This window comes from Phyllopteryx taeniolatus, chromosome 17 (assembly GCF_024500385.1).
Source record: "Phyllopteryx taeniolatus isolate TA_2022b chromosome 17, UOR_Ptae_1.2, whole genome shotgun sequence".
NCBI lineage: Eukaryota > Metazoa > Chordata > Actinopteri > Syngnathiformes > Syngnathidae > Phyllopteryx > Phyllopteryx taeniolatus.
Window position 1 is genome coordinate 17,059,986 of NC_084518.1, and position 18,211 is coordinate 17,078,196.

The 18,211-nt window shown below is 42.8% G+C and overlaps 1 protein-coding gene across 5 annotated transcripts in view; it reads right to left on the reverse strand.

Annotated features, from left to right (window-relative positions):
* Positions 1-670: 670 nt before the first annotated feature.
* Positions 671-18,211, reverse strand: part of LOC133467027 (unconventional myosin-VIIa-like) — a 29,565-nt gene continuing 12,024 nt past the window's right edge. The window contains exons 14-50 of one of the 5 annotated variants that reach the window (XM_061751423.1): positions 17,604-17,814; positions 17,387-17,522; positions 16,917-17,023; positions 15,647-15,688; positions 15,138-15,275; positions 14,545-14,703; positions 14,378-14,470; positions 13,318-13,412; positions 13,156-13,240; positions 11,898-12,116; positions 10,441-10,758; positions 9,678-9,887; positions 9,417-9,593; positions 9,251-9,340; positions 9,016-9,143; positions 8,806-8,932; positions 8,475-8,594; positions 8,206-8,379; positions 7,853-8,080; positions 7,536-7,706; positions 7,350-7,467; positions 7,126-7,252; positions 6,885-7,054; positions 6,626-6,813; positions 6,432-6,556; positions 6,193-6,350; positions 5,085-5,238; positions 4,864-5,019; positions 4,669-4,774; positions 3,247-3,360; positions 3,085-3,172; positions 2,907-3,013; positions 2,601-2,786; positions 2,410-2,526; positions 2,253-2,336; positions 1,893-2,012; positions 671-1,196 (exon numbers count right to left, since the gene is read on the reverse strand). In XM_061751423.1, coding sequence (XP_061607407.1) covers positions 1,104-1,196; positions 1,893-2,012; positions 2,253-2,336; positions 2,410-2,526; positions 2,601-2,786; positions 2,907-3,013; positions 3,085-3,172; positions 3,247-3,360; positions 4,669-4,774; positions 4,864-5,019; positions 5,085-5,238; positions 6,193-6,350; positions 6,432-6,556; positions 6,626-6,813; positions 6,885-7,054; positions 7,126-7,252; positions 7,350-7,467; positions 7,536-7,706; positions 7,853-8,080; positions 8,206-8,379; positions 8,475-8,594; positions 8,806-8,932; positions 9,016-9,143; positions 9,251-9,340; positions 9,417-9,593; positions 9,678-9,887; positions 10,441-10,758; positions 11,898-12,116; positions 13,156-13,240; positions 13,318-13,412; positions 14,378-14,470; positions 14,545-14,703; positions 15,138-15,275; positions 15,647-15,688; positions 16,917-17,023; positions 17,387-17,522; positions 17,604-17,814 — 5,239 coding nt within the window. In that variant the 3' untranslated portion in view covers positions 671-1,103. Of the gene's footprint in view, positions 1,197-1,892; positions 2,013-2,252; positions 2,337-2,409; positions 2,527-2,600; positions 2,787-2,906; positions 3,014-3,084; positions 3,173-3,246; positions 3,361-4,668; positions 4,778-4,863; positions 5,020-5,084; positions 5,239-6,192; positions 6,351-6,431; positions 6,557-6,625; positions 6,817-6,884; positions 7,055-7,125; positions 7,253-7,349; positions 7,468-7,535; positions 7,707-7,852; positions 8,081-8,205; positions 8,380-8,474; positions 8,595-8,805; positions 8,933-9,015; positions 9,144-9,250; positions 9,341-9,416; positions 9,594-9,677; positions 9,888-10,440; positions 10,759-11,897; positions 12,117-13,155; positions 13,241-13,317; positions 13,413-14,377; positions 14,471-14,544; positions 14,704-15,137; positions 15,276-15,646; positions 15,689-16,916; positions 17,024-17,386; positions 17,523-17,603; positions 17,815-18,211 lie in introns of all 5 variants that reach the window. The other 4 variants (XM_061751421.1, XM_061751420.1, XM_061751419.1 and 1 more) reach the window with 4 other exon arrangements.

An 18,211-nucleotide genomic window follows, 5' to 3' on the forward strand; every position in this document is an offset into this window, starting at 1 on the left:
AGGACTTCATCATGGGGGAAAAGTGGAAGGTCTTAGACTGGCCAAGTCAATCACCGGATCTTAACCCAATAGAGCATGCATTTTACCTCCGGAAGAGGAGACTGAAGGGAGAAACCCCTAGAAACAAAGGGTGCAGTAAAGGCCTGGAAAAGCATTTAAAATGAAGAATGCAACAGTCTTGTGAGGTCAATGGGTCGCAGGCTGTATGCACTTATCGCAAGTAAGGGTTATGCCACCAAATATTCAATGTTATCTATTTTTCCATTGTTCAAGGTCATTTAATTTTGTTATTATGTAATCAGACCAATGTTTTGGTCCTTTGCCTTGGTAATTTTTTAAATTATTTAATTGTATGATGCATTTATACGTTATTTCCTGGGGACACAAATGACAGCGATTCTTTGGCATGGCCCATAGGAAACAAAGTCAATATTTCCACAAATAAAAACCGTCCCCCTAATACCTAACGATGTCATCCATTTAAACTAATGCGGTTTATATCAGAATGTAATTTTTTTTCACCAAGGTACGTAGAGTATTTAACATGTTAATGTGCTTGCCCTATTGGCAACACAAGAGGGCAAACATTTGAACTCTAAACACAATGCAGAAAAGTGGCAAAGAAGTGTACACGTTAGCCCTACTTTAGTTAAATAAAAACATGCTCCAATGTGTTCCGATGTCATTTATTGATGTCTACAGCAGATGTTGTCGAGTGTTGGGGGATGTTTAAAACACTAATGCTTTGTACAATTAGAAAAAAAACAAAATATTATATATTATATCTTGAATGGAGGTGAACACATTCGACACATTGTTTGCTTACTTATCGAGAAATTTTGATTTAAATAAGAAAAGCTACTTACCTCTTAAATGGATAAGCTAGCTAGCTTCCTAAAACAACAGCTTACGAGTAACTGGGCTAAAATCTAAATTGATCTTAACGGTGAATTGAGTCTGAAAAAGATGTGATGTACATAAATAACATTGAACCATGAAATAGTCAACTACGCACACCACCTACGGGTGAGAAACTAACATAAAAAAAGCTAATTGGAAGGCAAATAGTGAGTGTTAATGGCCAAGATGGCGTCGCTGGTCGTTCACTTGTTGCTACATCGAGAGCTTCGCTGTTTGGTCATGGTGGTTAGCATCTGGCTGATGTACGATGTCAGCAGGTCATCCATTTTGTAGCCCTGGGGGTGATCAAATTTGACACAAATGCTTTATGTATTGAGCATTTTGTAAAAATCTATTTAAAACAGCTCCCCTGTGTCTTAATAACATCTGCGACGTGCTTTCGTTAAAAATACACCAAGGATCAAGAATGATACATGTTTTTAAAGACAAATTTCGTCCGCAATTGGCTCATTTTAGGGGTGGATGACACAAATACCTCCCACGTCACGTACAGATTTGTGTGTGTGTGTGTGTGTGTATACTTTCAGTCCCAGAATACTATTGCTAACGTTTTCCCCCCCAAAAAATCTCATGTTTATGCTAAGTTTACTAATGAATATTAACACATCATTTGTGTATTTGCTCTTTTCGGCTTTCATAATGGAATTGATTTTTTTCGTTTTTCATTTTTGTTAGAGGAATTATTTTTGTTTAAATCTCAGTTCCATCGGTCTATTCTTAATGCCATATGTAATGCTCCATGAACAAAGTATCCGCAAACCTAACATACTGAAAAACAAAAATGACTTTTTCCCCCCGTTTGTTTGTTAAAAATAAATAAATTCTAGATTTCAATCACAACAGAAACAGTTCCACCTGTCCCAGAATAAAATATATCATACGGATGAAAAACCACACACAAATATGGCACACATTATTGCGGTCAATATTGTTAACAGCTAAGCCTTGGTGGAGATTGGGTTGGCACTTACTAGCGAGGTTTCACACAGCAGCTTGCTGCCACGCACCAGGTTGCCGATGGTGATGTGGAAATAGGTGTTACCGCTGCTCCAGTTGGAGATCTTGGTGAAGGGGTGCGTAGTCAGGATGTCCTGCAGGAAGCAACACACACACACACAGAAAAAAAATCTGCTTCATACCAGTAAGCTTTAGGAGGCATTAAAACAGGTGGGGAACCTAGAACATTTGATCTGGCCCACCATACAATTCTAAAAACAAAACAATAAAAAAAAACCTTCGATCAAATATTTTTAAAATCCCAAACGCAAATTTGGAATGGCCCCGAATAAAAAAAAAAAGGAAAACTCTTGCTCTGAAAAACCAGGGCCTACCTTCGACTTTGGGTCAATCAGACTGACTCCATGTTTGTTTATGGCAATCAGGAGGGTTTCTGGGTAATTTGGATCGGTGGTTTGCTGCATCAAAACAAACGTTTTAAATGTGGCATTTCATGATACCATGACGTTTGGGTGATTGGGACGTTTGTACCTTGACCTCGAAGAAGGCCGAACCAAAAGTGGCCCACTTGTAGATGATTTTGAGGAAGGACAGTTTGGCTTCTTCTCTCGTCTTTCCAGATTGTTTGTTGAACACCGACATGATCGACTGATTGGGGAACAAAAACAATTTGATTAATCAGAAGTTTGGTGTAGAACCCGGATATGGCGTTCCCCACTCACCCTCTTCCAGTCGTCGGCGGACAGATGTCGGCTCTGGTCCTGAGGGACGAGGTCCTTGAGAATCTTGGGCATGTTCTGGAAGTGAGACTTGTCGTCCTCAAATTTCACCCGGTAGATGAGCGCCGCCAGCTGGTGCACTTCCTCTTTGGAACACTTGTGATAGCCTCGCAGGTACTTCGGCAGCTCCTGCACACAAGACCAAGAACTTACAGAGGACCATTGCAGAACCAGTAAAAATATATATTTTTAAAACACTAAGTAATATTTAAGTTTATGCACAAGTAAACTATCAGGAAGTGTAATCACTTGGTAGTAGTGAAAGATTGAGTCAGCCATTGAGTCTTTCCCAGGCATGGTGGTGGTCCACAGCTTTTTCATGAAGAACACCTGGTAGGTCAGTGAAGGCAACACACCTGCACACACAGGATGGATACAATGCCTTGTTTATTAAAAGTAAAGTTTGAAAAGCGTCTTTTTTTTTTACCATCTTTCACGGGTCTGGCTTTCTTGATCCAATCGGTAAGGTGGCGCACAAAGTCAAAGAAGAAGTCGCCGTCTGGCACGCTGATGACCTGGAACACCAAACAAGCAGTCGTCACAACTTCAAAGGTTTCTCTGGACAATCGGACAGAACCATCTTTTGTACCTTGTCTGTGATCTTGACAAAAAGGCTGAACCCCTCAGACGATTTGAGCATCAAACGTCCTGAAATGTTGTGGCAGAAGTCTTTAGCTTTGGTGCTCGACTCCACTTCGAACACCTGCGAATACAAATGGAACAAACTGAACACGCTAAGTACTAAACCTAAACTCTTCGCTATCAAACGCACAATCAAGTGTTACATATCGCTGATGTCGGCCCGAAACCATTTATGTCCAAATTTCGTTAATTTGACATTTTTTCACAAAACGATATTGGTCAGTCCCCATGTGGGTTTATTATTTTGACTAATTCTGGACCAATCTAAAAAGTGTTGAAATTGGCTTGCTCTCTTTGACGATGCAATGTTAATGACGCAACAAACATGTCGTGTTCTTTTGGTGATCGCTTTGGAGATGTAAGCTTTCCACCTGACGCCAACAATATCCAAAGGTGTGTAGTAACGCGCTACATTTACTCCATTATTTACTCAAGTAAAATTTTGGATAAATTGCACTTGTCAGAGTAGTTTGAATGCACCATACTTTTTACTTTTGAGTATTTATGTTAAGAGGAATCGATAATTATGCCGCTCGCTACTTTATTCATCCATTATTGCATGCGCAATCTATTTTTCGACTTAATGTTCAACTTCCGCATAGGGTGCCGTTGCGCCAATCCAACATTACTACGAGAGTCATTTGACTCCAATTCACCAATCAAAGTGACTAATTTGGGGGAAAAAAGAAAACAGCTGCACAAGTCTTTACAGACCCTGAAAAATAGTTTTATGATGGAGTGTAGTGTGTGTTGGATCTGCCCAAACGTGGATACTTCAGCGCACTTCTAATTTGAGAAAACACCTTGCAGTAAGTTACAAATGTTTCTGGTGTTGTTTTGGCAGTGTATAAGGCAACATTAGCCCTATTTTATGGTCATAAGTCACAGTTAAACATGCTCCATTGGAGCTACGGGCCATGCTGAAATCTATCTCGCTCACTCGTGCTCTCACACATTCGCATCCACAGACAATCACAACAAGTCTTGTCAGCAAACAGCTTCGTTATTCAGTCATTTAAGTGAATAAAGCATAGAATGTTTCTGCCAATGCACGTGTTGTTGGTTTTTGGGTACTTAAAAATTGAAATGGTGGCAGGTGTGTGCGGAGTCCCATATAGCCCATATGTTATTATTATTTTATTTGACGTTTATGCTCTGATTTAAAAAAAAAAACGATAACAACAAAATCAGGAGTTACTCTGACTCAAGTAAATATTTGGAGGACTAGTTTTTACTTTTACTTGCGTCATGTTATTCTACAGTAACAGTACTCTTACTTGATTATAAATAGTTAGCTACTCTACCCACCTCTGGCGATATCAAGCACGTGATCAAAAGGGGGGTCGGTTATTTTAATGTTAACATTCACCTCGTCCGAGTCATCTGGGAAATAAACTTTGTGGAAGATCTGGGTGGTTTTGTGCTGGATGGCTTCCACCTCCACCAGGTGAGGAGGGTATTTCCTTGACCCGTTTCTACTACCGCAAATTACAAGGCGAGTGAGATCCATTAGAGAAGAGTAGATCAGAAGAACTAGCACTGGATATGTGAGTTACTGTTTTACCGTAAGGCTTTCTGTAGCCGTTGCATGCAATCCGGAGCCAGAGGGTAGTGCTTCTTGGCCTGGAGGAACTTCTGGATGTGAGGCAACAGGATGTTACTAGGAGGAAACAAGCCTGTACATAGCCACAACAGCTCCCATCCCTTCTCCTCACTGTACCTGAAAAGACACACAAGCGTGATGTTGAGTCCATACATTAGCACTCTTAGCATGGCTGAACTAACTTGATGTGGTTGTCCGTGAGCTGTTTGACAATCTGACAAAAGATCTCGTCTTTGAGCGGCTCAGCCTTCAGCGCTCCCTCGAAGATCTGATCGGTGAGCTCGTTGACAGAACGCGCTCGTTTGGACGGGTAGTCACCCATGTACTTCATCATAGGTACAGTCTTAGTCAAGGTTGTAAACACCTAAGACATCTCCTTCCATTGGCTGAGGAGTGGAGTGCGGATGGAATGTTTTTTTTTGCCAGGCAATCATTTGTGAACAAGTCGGGCAGTATCACCAAACGGGATGATATATCGATGAAACCAAACCAGTTTAGAGTAAATTGGCAGTCAAACTTGCACAGAAAAGGCTCTCGCGCTTGGCTAGCACTAACACTAAAATTGTTTTGGTGTACAGTAAGTAGTCCCTCGTTTATCGCAGGGGTTTCCAGACCACCCCTGCAATAGATGAAATCCGCAAAGTATTGACCAAGTACTTATGGTATTATTTATATATTATTGTTATTATTATATATATATATATATATAGTTTCATGCATACTCTTCATCCCCAATAAGCAATACAGCATATTCATGTGAGGTGCAGGTATTATTTTTGTCTACTTGGGGTCACAGTCTACACATTCTTCACCATAGTAACTATGACTGCGAATGTGCGTATGCCTTTTAAAGGCGGGTGTACTCGGTTAAGTGACATGGAAGTGGGCGGATTGAGAACGTACTGTTGGTCGGCTATTTCCTGACTATAGCATTAGCCTCTGAGGTGTACAGTGACAGTGCCAGCTGAGGCTACCGGCAGGTGTGCTGAGAATGTACTTTTTGATTACTGTAGTTTGTTACCGTTTGTTTGACAAAGCGATTGCAAGAGCACCAGCGGCTGTTTCCATCCCCCCTTTATCTATACCACCTGTTATGGATAACAATTAGTTCTAATTAGTGGTGGTAGGTTACATTCAATTAGCTAACAATGTTCACTTTGACTGAGACATGCAATTGAGTAACTGTACTGTCCAGTTAAAAACAATTTGGGATGCACTGACCCTGCAATAAGGGAACCATGATATAGCGAGGGATGACCGTTATGGGGGTAAACCTCCATTAAAGGATATCCATGAACACCTGGCAGGCTTCCTGGGAAAGCTCCTCGTGGGCTAAGACCTTCTTCAAGAGAGGCTGCTTGAGAGGCTCGCGGCTGCAGCTCCACAGACGCTCCTTCCCTCGAGTTTTGGAGATCATCACCCTGCTCAGAGTGCTCTTTGGAGGAGGCCTGGAGACATCGCAGAGGAGAAGGATGATTAATTACAACTGCAGCTTGGAAAATGAATTACATATGCAAAGAGTTAGGAACCTAAAGTAATCGTAGGAGAACTCCTCCAGCGTGTAGGCTTTGCTTTTATCCTCGCTGTCGGCAAGGCTCAACTGGGACAACGTCACAGATTCCCGCCGCTGATCTGGAGTCATCGTCACCAGCGCCTTTGATTAAAGAACATGGCAGGATTAGAATGCGGATGCCATCAATGAGACTTCATCAATATTACTCACCACAATGTCGTATTGCGGTCTGGTGACAGTGGGCAGAACATAAACACAGTCGGCCGGGAAGTCTCCTCGCTGTTTGGTCCTGTCATTGATCCCGTGAGCCCAGCCGGAGTTCATCACTTGCTCTCCGTCGTGTTCATCCAGTATGATTAGATCCCCTTTGGAGAAACTCAGGAATGTGGACTCTGCACCTGCTAGGAGATAAAAGACACACAAGGCAGTCAAGGTTTATGCTTGATTCTGGGCACTTGCAGAGTCTCACCAGGGTTGGGACAGTCCAGCAGTCCGACCACAAACTTGGACCGCTTTCTCAGACCTTCCAAGAATGCGACCACTAGATCTCTGATGTCCTCTGCGTTATTGGATGTGAATGTGTACTCGTCTCCTTTGATGGTGGCCAACGTAAAACTCTGGCCTTGGAGTTTTCCTCCTCTGCACCGTTTTACCCATCATAAACCCAACAGAATAATACATCCATAATCATGAGATTTCTTGCACAATACCTGCTACTGGAGACAGCAATGATTTCTGGAAAAGAAAGCTCCAGAAGGACCTGTTCCTGCTCATCGACAAAATAAACGCCGGTCCAGTTTACTGCCACAATAACGTCATTCTTGGGCAGACTTGGCCCTGGGAATGCAAATATGAAGAAGCATAAATGCACAGTGAGTAATCATTTGCCTAGAGTGTCACCGTGCAACCTTTTAGCAATTTTTTTGTTCCCGACCTGAGAATTTGAAGGCCTCATAGAAGCGTGAGAACAGCAAAGGCCACTTAAGTCGAGCAAAAGACACCACATCCTCCTTCACTTTCTGTGTGTTGGGCCTCCTCTTACTGTACAGTCCCTGGATGGATATTCATGGTTACGACTCAATGGTGAAACTAAAGACGCATCAGGTTTGTCGAGCGTTACCTTCTTGTGGGCGGTGACGATGAGCTGAGCCCATTTCTCTGCAGTCTTGGCGGAGGTAATCTCTCTGTCGGGGATGTAGGAGGGGATGAGGCTAAGGAGGCGATCATGCAGGATTTCTATGCCGTAATCCACATAATACTGCTGAGAGGCCAGCTCAGCTAGGTCTTCCTCCTTAGGGGAAAACACAAGATATTGAGAAAACAAGACTGAAACAAGGATCCATATCTTTGAAGGAATACTGTGAGAACAGTTCTGAAGGTTGAGAACCAGATTAAGGCAAGAGCCAGATGTTGTAGACGAGGCCTATAGTCGCTCACCCTCTCGCAGCGGTACTCTCCAAACTTCACCCCTCGCACGATCTGCTGATAAATCAGATTTGTGGCCACGTAGTCGTTGGCGGGGTCGTGCCACGGAGTGAAGATCTCCTTCCTGAAAAACAGCCTCCATGGAGCGTTGCGCTCCTGGGCGCCCTGTTCCTTGGCATACTGCTCACACTGGGAGACGGCGTCCATAACATGGTCGCTGCTGCTGCCCAATGATGACACCTGACTCGACAGATTAACGAGCTTCTTTTAATACTGATTTCAAGCCTTCATCATCATCTTTACTGTCATTCGATTCCCAGCATTTTTCATTGGTTTGTCTCAAGTTGTCAAAGTAAGTGATGTACCTTGTCAAAGAGAGCGATGTACAACGAGAAACCGAAGCGATCTGTGAGGTTGATCTTGTCTGCCAGAGCGTTGCAAAGCTCACTGGCGGTGGTGGCAGAGTCCGCCAGGAGAGTCTTGGTGGTTCCATCCATAAACGTTACTGGCAGCATGATGGGCTTCTTTGATTTTGTAGCCTGCAGGATGAAGAAATACTCAGATATTCGAACAAAACATAAACCATCAAACAAACTTGTATTTGCTTTTTAGGCTTGTCTACTTCTTCAGTTACCTGTAACTCCAACCAAGACGGGGGCTGCGTTCGTGTGCGGTTGACGAATGTCCTCCGCAGTCTTTCCTCGCAATATGGCGCATAACCGGGAGGGCCGTTGACCAGGAATGTCCGCAAATACTGACAACGTGCAAATAGAAGGTTTGTTGAAGCTTTTAGCTACTAAAAATGATCACGACGGGAGTAGCTTAGTCCAGAAGGAGTCGGCTTGGGAACCCATATCTGATTAAAGACTGATGTTGGTGAATAGACCAAAGCAATTAATTACTATTTTCACATTTTAAACCTCCAGTTTCTCCCGACCCTTGTTTTTTTTGTTAGCATGTCTTACCTTGACAAACTTCTCTGAGGGTGCAAAGCAGCCGACACAGAGTGACAGGAGGATCCATCCACGGGCATGGCTGCTCTTGGACGGATTCTGAGAGAGCTGCTTGCAGATTTGACAGTAGATCTCATCCCTGGGGAACAAATCCAGATTGAAACAGATTAAACGGGACCCTTAATACTTATGGAATCTCAGTCATCTGAGGAGAGTGGTCACCTGAGGGCAGGCCTGAGGATGCCGTTTCCGATGATGAAGTGAAGTTTCTCCAGGTTGGAGGTAGGTCGGTCCTCCAGCATGCTGTTCCCCTGGAGGCCGTAGTCCCCCTCAGTCAACCGCCTGGTCACCTGCGACATTGAAGAACCGACAACCATTCATTCTTGGATGTCAAATTTGTTAAACATCTGTGGCTGTAATTGCACTTTCTGGACACAATCCTGTATACTGTCCACACCTCTTCAGTGATCTTGGACTTCCTCTTCAGGGTGAGAGACACAAGCTTATGTCGAACACTGTTCCTCTTCTGACTTTCGATGGAGCTGTTCTGTAGTTACAACAAAAAAAATAAAAAATGTAACAGCAACTACTTTGAGTTGTTGGACTACATGTCACTCCCTCACCTCTGCGTCCAACTGCAACTCCTGCAGCTCCCTCTTGTAGGTCCTCTTGCCGAGGGTTTCGTAGATCTTGGTCATGACGGGGATCTTTTCACTGCCGTCATTTAGGACCAGTTGACATTTGGGCTCAGGCAGGTCGCCCATGAACCGCAGCACGGTGATCCACACGGCTAACGCGGCCTGGCGGAGAGGACAGGACAGGACACTAGGGAAGTTGCATTTTCTCTTGTGTGGCTTTTGGATCGTGTCCAACTTCAGTCTCACCAGCTGGTCTCCTTCATCCTCGTGAAAGAGCAATGGCTGCTTCAGCGGTCGTTTGATGTATGTGTAGGTGGAGACGCCTTGGAAGTATGTGGCTGCGAACTTTGAGAACTTGTACTCGGACAGATCCTCATCTTCCTCATCTGGTAACGGCAGAGCCTCATTCACCACCTCCACCTCGGCCTCCTCACCACGGGGCATGTTCACCAAGTCCTGAGCAGAGGGACACAAGAAGAGGTTTTCAAAGAGATTGCAACAGTTGGTACATCTGTGAAAAAAAAATTCCACGAGCACCTTTATCCTGATCGTCACTGACATTTTATGGTTTCTTCTTCTTCTTCTTATTCTTATTCTTCTTCCCTTCCCTTACCAACAGTGGCTAAAATCTACCATCCAAAAACCAATCAAGTCATTACTAACAAACAAAACAACCAAGCAATGACGCAACCAATCAAATAATCAACCAACAATCAACCAACTAATAACCTAACAACAAACAAACCACCTACTAACCAACTAATGTACTGACCAACTAAGCACCTGACTAAAAAACAAACCAGCTAATAACCATTCAAGTGACTCACTAACCAACCAACCTACCACCACCCAACCAACCAACCAGCCAACCAACTAATCAATCACCCGAGAAACCACCTACCAACTACTGTAACTAACTGACTAGCTGTCATTATATTGTGCAGGTGTAGGACTACTGTAATAAAGTGTGCGGCGAGTGTACAGACAGCAGACGATCGCGAGCGCATACCTCAAAGCCAGCGGGGGCTTGTCCGTCCTGGTTAGGCAGCGGTCCGGGGTTCCCCAGGAACCCGAACATGCGGTCCACCATGTCCGAGTGGTCCACCGGCTGCTCGCGCTCCCTTTCCATCTGCTCCAGCAACTCCTTCTTCCTGCGCGCTTCCTCCCGCTCCTCGCGCTCGCGCTCCTTCTGCTGCTGGGCCAGCTGGACCAGGCGTTCCTGGTGCTTCCGGTCCGCCTCGGCCTTGGCGCGCCTCGCCGTCATCTGGTTGCAGAGCCGCTCCTCCTCGGCCAGACGCTGGCGCTCGGCGTCCAGGCGATGCAGCAGCTGTGCGGTGAGGGTTGAAACTATTCTCAATATGAGGAACTCGGCAAACTCAACCCTCTGTGACTTCCTCGTCGCATCGGAACGGGAAACCGCCGCCGTTCTCGGTACGATTATCCAAAAAGCTCCTCATGATCGACTCAATAATAAACTGACATTTAACCCACGGTTAAAAAAGTACATCATATTTATTGAGTCTTTGATATGACAACGGGAAACAAAGAGGCAAAATAAACACATTTTAAGCTCACATACAAAATTGTCTGTATAATAAAAATAAAAAGGTATAAAATAAGGTCCTGTGGTGACACACCAAGATTCATGCAAGAATCACAGGGAAGAAAGGCAAGAAATACTGCATGCTTCAATTCGAAAATTCATTTTGAGGAATGATGTCATGGAGCTGAAAGGCAAACAATTAAATCAAGTGTAACGTTGGTTAATACATCACAGCATTGCAACATTTTAATCATGAACATGAAGAAAAACCAGAAAATGTGTTGTTGTTGGGATGAAAGCAAAGAAACTGGTGAAATGTTGAGCTTATGATTGGCAACAAGGCTTTGTTGTTGTTTTCCAGATAAAATTTAAAATAATCAGAAACTCTTTTTTTTTTTTTTTTTTCCTCAGAAGCACAATAATATTAAAAAAAAACAAACAAAAAAATCACTTTTTTGTAAAGATGAGAAATCTTAGATGTTTTTCGTATCAAAAGAAAAAAACAACTGCAAAAACGTTTTTTTATGGGATTATTTGTTTAAAATCATTAAACACAAAGACATTGTTTTTAGTTTTTCCACATAAAAACAAAGACACACTTCTTCTTTTTGTCATAAACACGAAGGAAAATACTTTTGTTGTTCTTCATAAAACAAATGGAAACATAATCACAAAATATGAGCGTTTTATCAAAAGCACAGTTTTGTGGGTTATTTTTCGTATTGAAAACAAAAAAATACTGCCAAAATGTAAGCTTCTTTTTGGAAACTTGAAGACATTTTAGATGTTTTTTGAAGCAAATGTCAGTTTTGCAGTCCAGTAAGGCTTTAGGACATGACGTGACTTCAGCAGTTGTAAGTGTGTCTTTCGGGCATGCTAACGTGGTACAAATAGCAGTAGTAAACGTAATAATGTGTTTTTACCTCGGCCCTGAGCCTCTGGCCGAGGCGTCTGGCTATCATGCCCCTCGTGTAGGCCTGGATCGTCAACACGGCGTGGAGACGCCGCCAGAACGTCTGGCGGACGAGGAACCCTCTGCAGCGGGCCTGGATGAGGACCAAGCGGCGGCGAGTGGCGCGGTACCTCGTGTAGTACTTCCTGGCCCGGTAGACGGCCTGCAGCCGCAGGAACCCACGCCGCATCTGGAAGGCGAGAGGAAGGAAGTGTCATTAGCGCTGACTGAAGAGTGATAGGGTGGGTCCCGGAACGTCCAAATTCTTCCAAAAATCGAAAACCCTGGCGCGACGGACGAGAAAACAGATAAAAGTTAATGGACCGTCTACTCTTTGCCACCTTCTGCTCTCTTGAAGACTTGCGCGCCACTCTGACAAAGTTTGCCATACCCTTGGCCGCCTCTTTACTTCCTTAACAAATCTGTGTGCAAAAAGCGCCGCCGGAGAATTCTCAGCGCTCGCTGTCTCCCAAACACACAGGGTTGCTAACGCTACAACAAGATGCACCTCGGGCCGGCAGAGAGAGGCTTTACCAATACCAGTCAGAGTCCAAGAACAGTTTTCTACAACTGCTATCTCGCTCAAGCGCGAGAGAGACAGGAGGGTCCACCAAACCGAGTCAGACGCAACCCTCCTTATCAGCCTCCAGTGCCTCATCCATCCTCTTTTTCCACCCCATCAATTATGGACGCAAACGCCGCTCGTCTTCCAAGTGAGTTTATATCGAATTATCAAGATAAAGGGTTGATGCACTAGTGACTGGGGAGGGATACATTTTATTGTTTGCGGTAAATTGAGCTGTTTGCTTTCAAGCGCCATCTTTTTTTTTCGTACGCTTCATCATTCATGTTCTGTTTTCCTGATCCATAATGTCCTTTTGCCACACCATTATTTATTCTTTGTTATTAGTAGTTTAATTAACAAAAGCCTTCTCATATAAGAACAAACAACAGCACCTACCCACCAACTCGACTTGTTACCTGCGCAGTGTCAAAGATAATCTCACATTAGGTAGGGTCCTTAAGGGCGATTAGCATTCCTGTAGACTCTGACATGATCACTCCACAATGTTGTGCGCTTCTATGTTCATGTTCCAGGGAGCTACACAACTTCAGCATCGATTTTTGTTCAAAATCCCAAAAATCCAAACAGATTTAACAGCCTCCTGTGTTTGTTTTCCGAAAAAAAAAAAAAAAAAAATTGCTGATTCATCGTTTATCTGACTTACAATTTTGTAGTTCTTCCTGCAGCGATAACCTCGCCAAAGCTTCTGGAGGACGGTTACAGCACTCCTCAGTCGGAGGAAGGTGGTCCTGGTAGATGGGGCGCAAAAAAGATTGGAATGTTGAAGTGCAATACGAAGAGAGGGCATTTCCGGAATATTCCTAACCTCTGCTTAAGTCCACGCACCGCCTTCTGGATGAGGATGACCTTGTCGGTGATGCCCTTGTCCCGCTCAATCTCCAGCTGCATGTCGTGGTGATCCTGACGGGAAAAAGGAAGTGATCAAATGAAACCATCAAAAAAAGCTTGCAATAGCTTGGAAACACAAATAATTTTTGGGGCTTTTTTTTTTTTTTTTTTTAGCCTTTTATCAGAAACACTAAGACAAGTTATTTTGCTGATAAAACAAAAAAATAATTTTTGGCTTCTTTTTTTTTTTTAATAGGAAAAGGAAAACATTTGATGTTGTTTAAATAATAACAAAAACACACAAAGTTGGAGATCCTTATTGAAAACAGAAAATATTTGCGGAAAACACTCCCCCCCAAAATTTTTTTTTAAAATCAGAAATACAAATTCATTTTTGCTTTTTTTGGGATAAAACAACAAAATACTCCAAAGATGTCATTTTTCTCCGAAACAAAGTTTGAGCTTTTTATTGAAAAGAAAGAAACTAAGAAAATATGTGTTGAAAACACTCCTAAAATTAGAGCTTCTTTCAAAAATAAATTTCATTTTTGATGTTTTTGGGCAATTAAAAAAAAAAAAAAACACACTCCCCAAAGCATTGGGTCATCCTCATCCAGAAGGCGGTGCGTGGACTTAAGCAGAGGTTAGGAATATTCCGGAAATGCCCTCTCTTCTTATTGGAAAAACAAAGAAATTTCCCAGACGAAATCAAAAGGCCAAAATGCTACAAAGTTGGAGCTTTTTTATTAGAAACATTGGAAGTCATTTTTGTCGTTTTTTTATATAAAAGCAAAAAAAGACTTCAAAAAATATGGAGCTTTTTATCGGAAACCAAGAAATTTTTATTTTGTTGGTTTTCAGTAAAAAACAAAAATCCCAAGATGTGTTGTTTTTTTTTATTTTGCATGTTATATGTGGTCATTTTCATTGATTCCCCCCCCCCCCCCCAAAAAAAAAAACATTTTTCACCGACATTGACAAAGAACCCATGTCTCAATGCCTCTACCAGATTGATGCTATAAAATTCAGGTTAGTACCTTGAGGAAAATCTTGGTTTTTCCGATCTGCCAGTCTCCGTGTCTTCCCAGTCTGGCCAGGACTATCTGCTGGCAAGTTCCTCGCAGGTTCTCCTGGATGGAAAAACAATCAGGTTTATTACCCCACAAAAAGCTGTGTACGCATGACAACATTTGGCATTATTCACTTGTACGTGGGCAGGTTTGACGCCGGGCAAGAGGACTCGATAACGATCCACAAACTCGCCGAAGGAATATCGGATGGGATAGCCGGCCCGTCTGATCCGGATGGTCTCCATCATACCAGAGTAGCGCAGCTGACGGATGCACAGCTCTCTGTCGAACAGCTGGAAGAGACGCAGAGTCCAGAACAAACGTTAAAAAGTAAAAATGTTGTCACAAATAAAGTTCAGCTTCTAGTAGGCTTTTGGTTAATTTGGAATCAATGAATACTAAACACAGCCACATCCCCAGTTCTAAAAGGGTGTGCGCACTTGTGCAACCACATTATCTCAGTTGTTTAGTTTTACTTCCCCACTCGAAAACTATTTTTTTTCCCAATTGAGTTGTACAATACAGTCGAGTGATATTTTTCTGATTTCAAAAAAAAAAAGTTACACATTTATTTGTGTTATTTTTGTGGGGGCTGGAATGGATTAACAGCATTTCCCTTCACTTGAGTGGGGAAAGATGATTTGACATAGTGCTTTGAGCGTGGTCACAGAAAGAGCTGTACATCCTTTTTAATTGGACAGTTGAATGGAAGGCTTGCATAACTCACCATGGGTTTCTTGAGCTCATTGGGTTTGATGCAGCGGACGAAGAAGGGCTGACATACGCTGAGCGTGCGCATCAGCATCTCCAGCGAACGCTTGAACTGGCTACTCAGCGTCGGCGAGCGCTTCCTGGTCTCCACACCCTGCGTAGGAACAGACACATAACAACGCTGAGCAGTTTTCCAGTGAATCCAAACGTTGTTCTGTGTGCTTGTTGCACAAAACAAGAACACACATCGACTGTAGAAACACACCACAACTCACAACACAAGAAACAACAACACCTCTGAGAGCTTATGTCGAATAAAAATGTCTAGTTTGGGTCTATCAGTGGTCTGTCAGAGAGAGTGCACGATTCTTTGATAATTACCATGCAAAAATCAAAAAATCAACACCGACATCCGGCACGCGTCTGTGAAAGAAAGAAGGGGGCGCTACTCTGCGGGAGACTTCAGTAAGGATCATGGGACTTTCTGAAAGGGGGAGCATACAGGCACTAGAGAGCCGAGGTTACCTTGGGAGCAGGCGTGCTGGGCTGCTGATAGCCACAGAGAAACTGATGGCAAAGAGTGAAGAGACAGCAGATTGATGGAGGAAGGGTACGGTGGCATTAGCAACAACAACAACAACAACAACAACAACAACAAAAAGAAAAGCTGAAGGGAAGCAAAAAGTGGTCCTCAATTGGTGGATCTGGTCTCGATCAGGACCCACATGCCTTTATATAAGGAGCTAGCTGTGGCTGCTTATATAAAGGCATCTTGTTATATGATTTTTGACCAAAAGTCTCAATTGATGTCCGACTTTTGGGAGATTTACAGTAGTTTGATTGTTAACTTGTGCAACTTTGGGGGGATTTAAAGTAGCCTTATTTTAACCTGCGCAACCTTCAGGGATTTATAGTCGTTTGATCTTAACACGGGCAACTTTTATTTTAGGGAATTTTCAGTATTCCTTATTTTGTCTGTTGCAACTTTATGTGAAGTCATGTTAGCCTCTGCAACCTTTGGTAGATTTACAGTACTTTAATCTTAACCTGTGCAACTTTTGGGGGATTTACATTAAGTATTATTTTAACCAGTGCAATTTATGGCAGATTTATAGTAGTCCCTTTATAATAATCACAATTTTCGATATGGTATTTCTAGTTAAGTCTTATTGTCACCTGCGCAACGTTGATGGATTTATGGTTGCATTATTTTAACCTGCACAACTTTGGGGGACTTCTGGTAGTCTTATTCTTAACTGCACAACTTTTATAGTACTTATGGTAGCCTTATTTTAATCTGCACACATTTTGGTGTATTGACGAAAGTCTTATTTTAACGTAAGAGATACAGAGAATGGATGGATGGAAGGATGGATGGGCTTTTGGGAAATTTGTTTTACTTCAACCTGCAGTGCTTTTATGAAATTATGGTAGTCTTATTTTAACTTGAGTAACTTTTAGGGCATTATGGTTGGGTAGTCTTAGTTTAACCTGCACAAATTTTACAGGATTTCTGGTAAGTCTGATTTTACTCTGTGGAACCTTTCTTATTATTATTTTTAAAGACTTTATTTGTCAGTGTTATTTTGGAAATACAAATAAAAATGTTTTTTTAAAAATGGTGGAGGGTCACAGATCCGGTATATACAGGGCTTATTTTAACATGCACAACCTTTGGGCCCTCTTTGACTCTTAACTGAGGACCCCTGCTTTACAGCAACAGCTTAAAGCTCAAAAGTGGGGGAAAAAAAGAAGTGGTGAGAAATCTCGCTGGCAACAGGGCCTTTGTTCTCACCATGGCCACGTCTGCCTGGAAGATCTGCTTGATGAACTTGTTCTTAGATGAGTGGACGAGCTGGATGATGTCCGTGTGGAGGCTGTCACGGTTTTTTTCCAGGAAGCCTTCAGGAGGGAGAACAACAACAACAAAAATGGCTCCAAAGTTGTCCCATTATAGTATATTGGCTACAGAACCACAGCTATGCAATGAAAGATATTGCTTGGGGGAAAAAAACCCCACAATGCATCCCTCTGATCATTTTTTTAATTATTCTTATGCAACAGTGGAAATCCTTCTCGATCAATTCAACAGTTTTTTTTTTTAGAGAAAAAGATAGTTCAGAAGTACTAATTTGGCACACGTGTTTAATAATTTGGTCAGCCCAAAATTTTTGTCGAAATTGAAGGAGGATATATAATTATTTGGCTCACATTGAGATCTCAAGTATTATAACAAAACAATGACCTTAACAAGACTGAACTAACCTCTGGTCTCGTAGTGCACCACACCAGCAAAGTGTTGGATACCAAATTGGCTCGCGTAGCTGTTTTTCGGCGGGATGTAGTTGGAGTTGAGTTTGTGCTGTGAGTTGAGCTTGTACAACATGGTGGCATCAGTTCCCTGGCAGAGGACGAAGAAACTTCAATGAACTGTGATTTCTATATATTGGATCAAACATTTTTTTCCTGCCTGGCGTCGTACCTTGGGGAACTTGCTCTCCTCGTCAATGAGGGAGATAATGTTCATGGGTTTGTTGGCGATCATGTCCAGTGCGTCCTGGTTGTCGGTGAATTCGATGTGCTGCCAGCTGATGTCCTCCAAGTTGTACTCTTCCTGCTCCAGCTTGAAGACGTGCCGCACGAAGAACTGCTGCAGGTTCTCGTTGGCGAAGTTGATGCACAGCTGCTCAAAACTATGGTGGAAAAAAAACAGGTAAAAGGAGAACCAAACCTCAACTCCGCTCAGTCACACAAGCCTTAACCTGGTCTTGATTTGGTCTCAATCTGCCTTGGGTTTGGTTTGTCCTAGGTCTCCACTCCAAAAAGTCTTGGTCTTGTCGTACTCTCAACTCCTCAGTCTTAGTTTATCTCAGCTCTTCAAAGTCTTTCCTTGAACTCAACGCCTTAAAGTTTTGTTCTTGACTTCGTCTCAATTCCTCAAAGTCTTTGTCTATACTCTTAAAAGTCTTGCTCTTGACTCGTTCTCAACTTTTCAAAGTCTGGCTGTTGACAAGGTTTCGACATGTCATGGTCTTGGTATTGACTTGATCTTAACTCCACAAAGTCTTGTTCTCAAGGTCTTACCTTGGA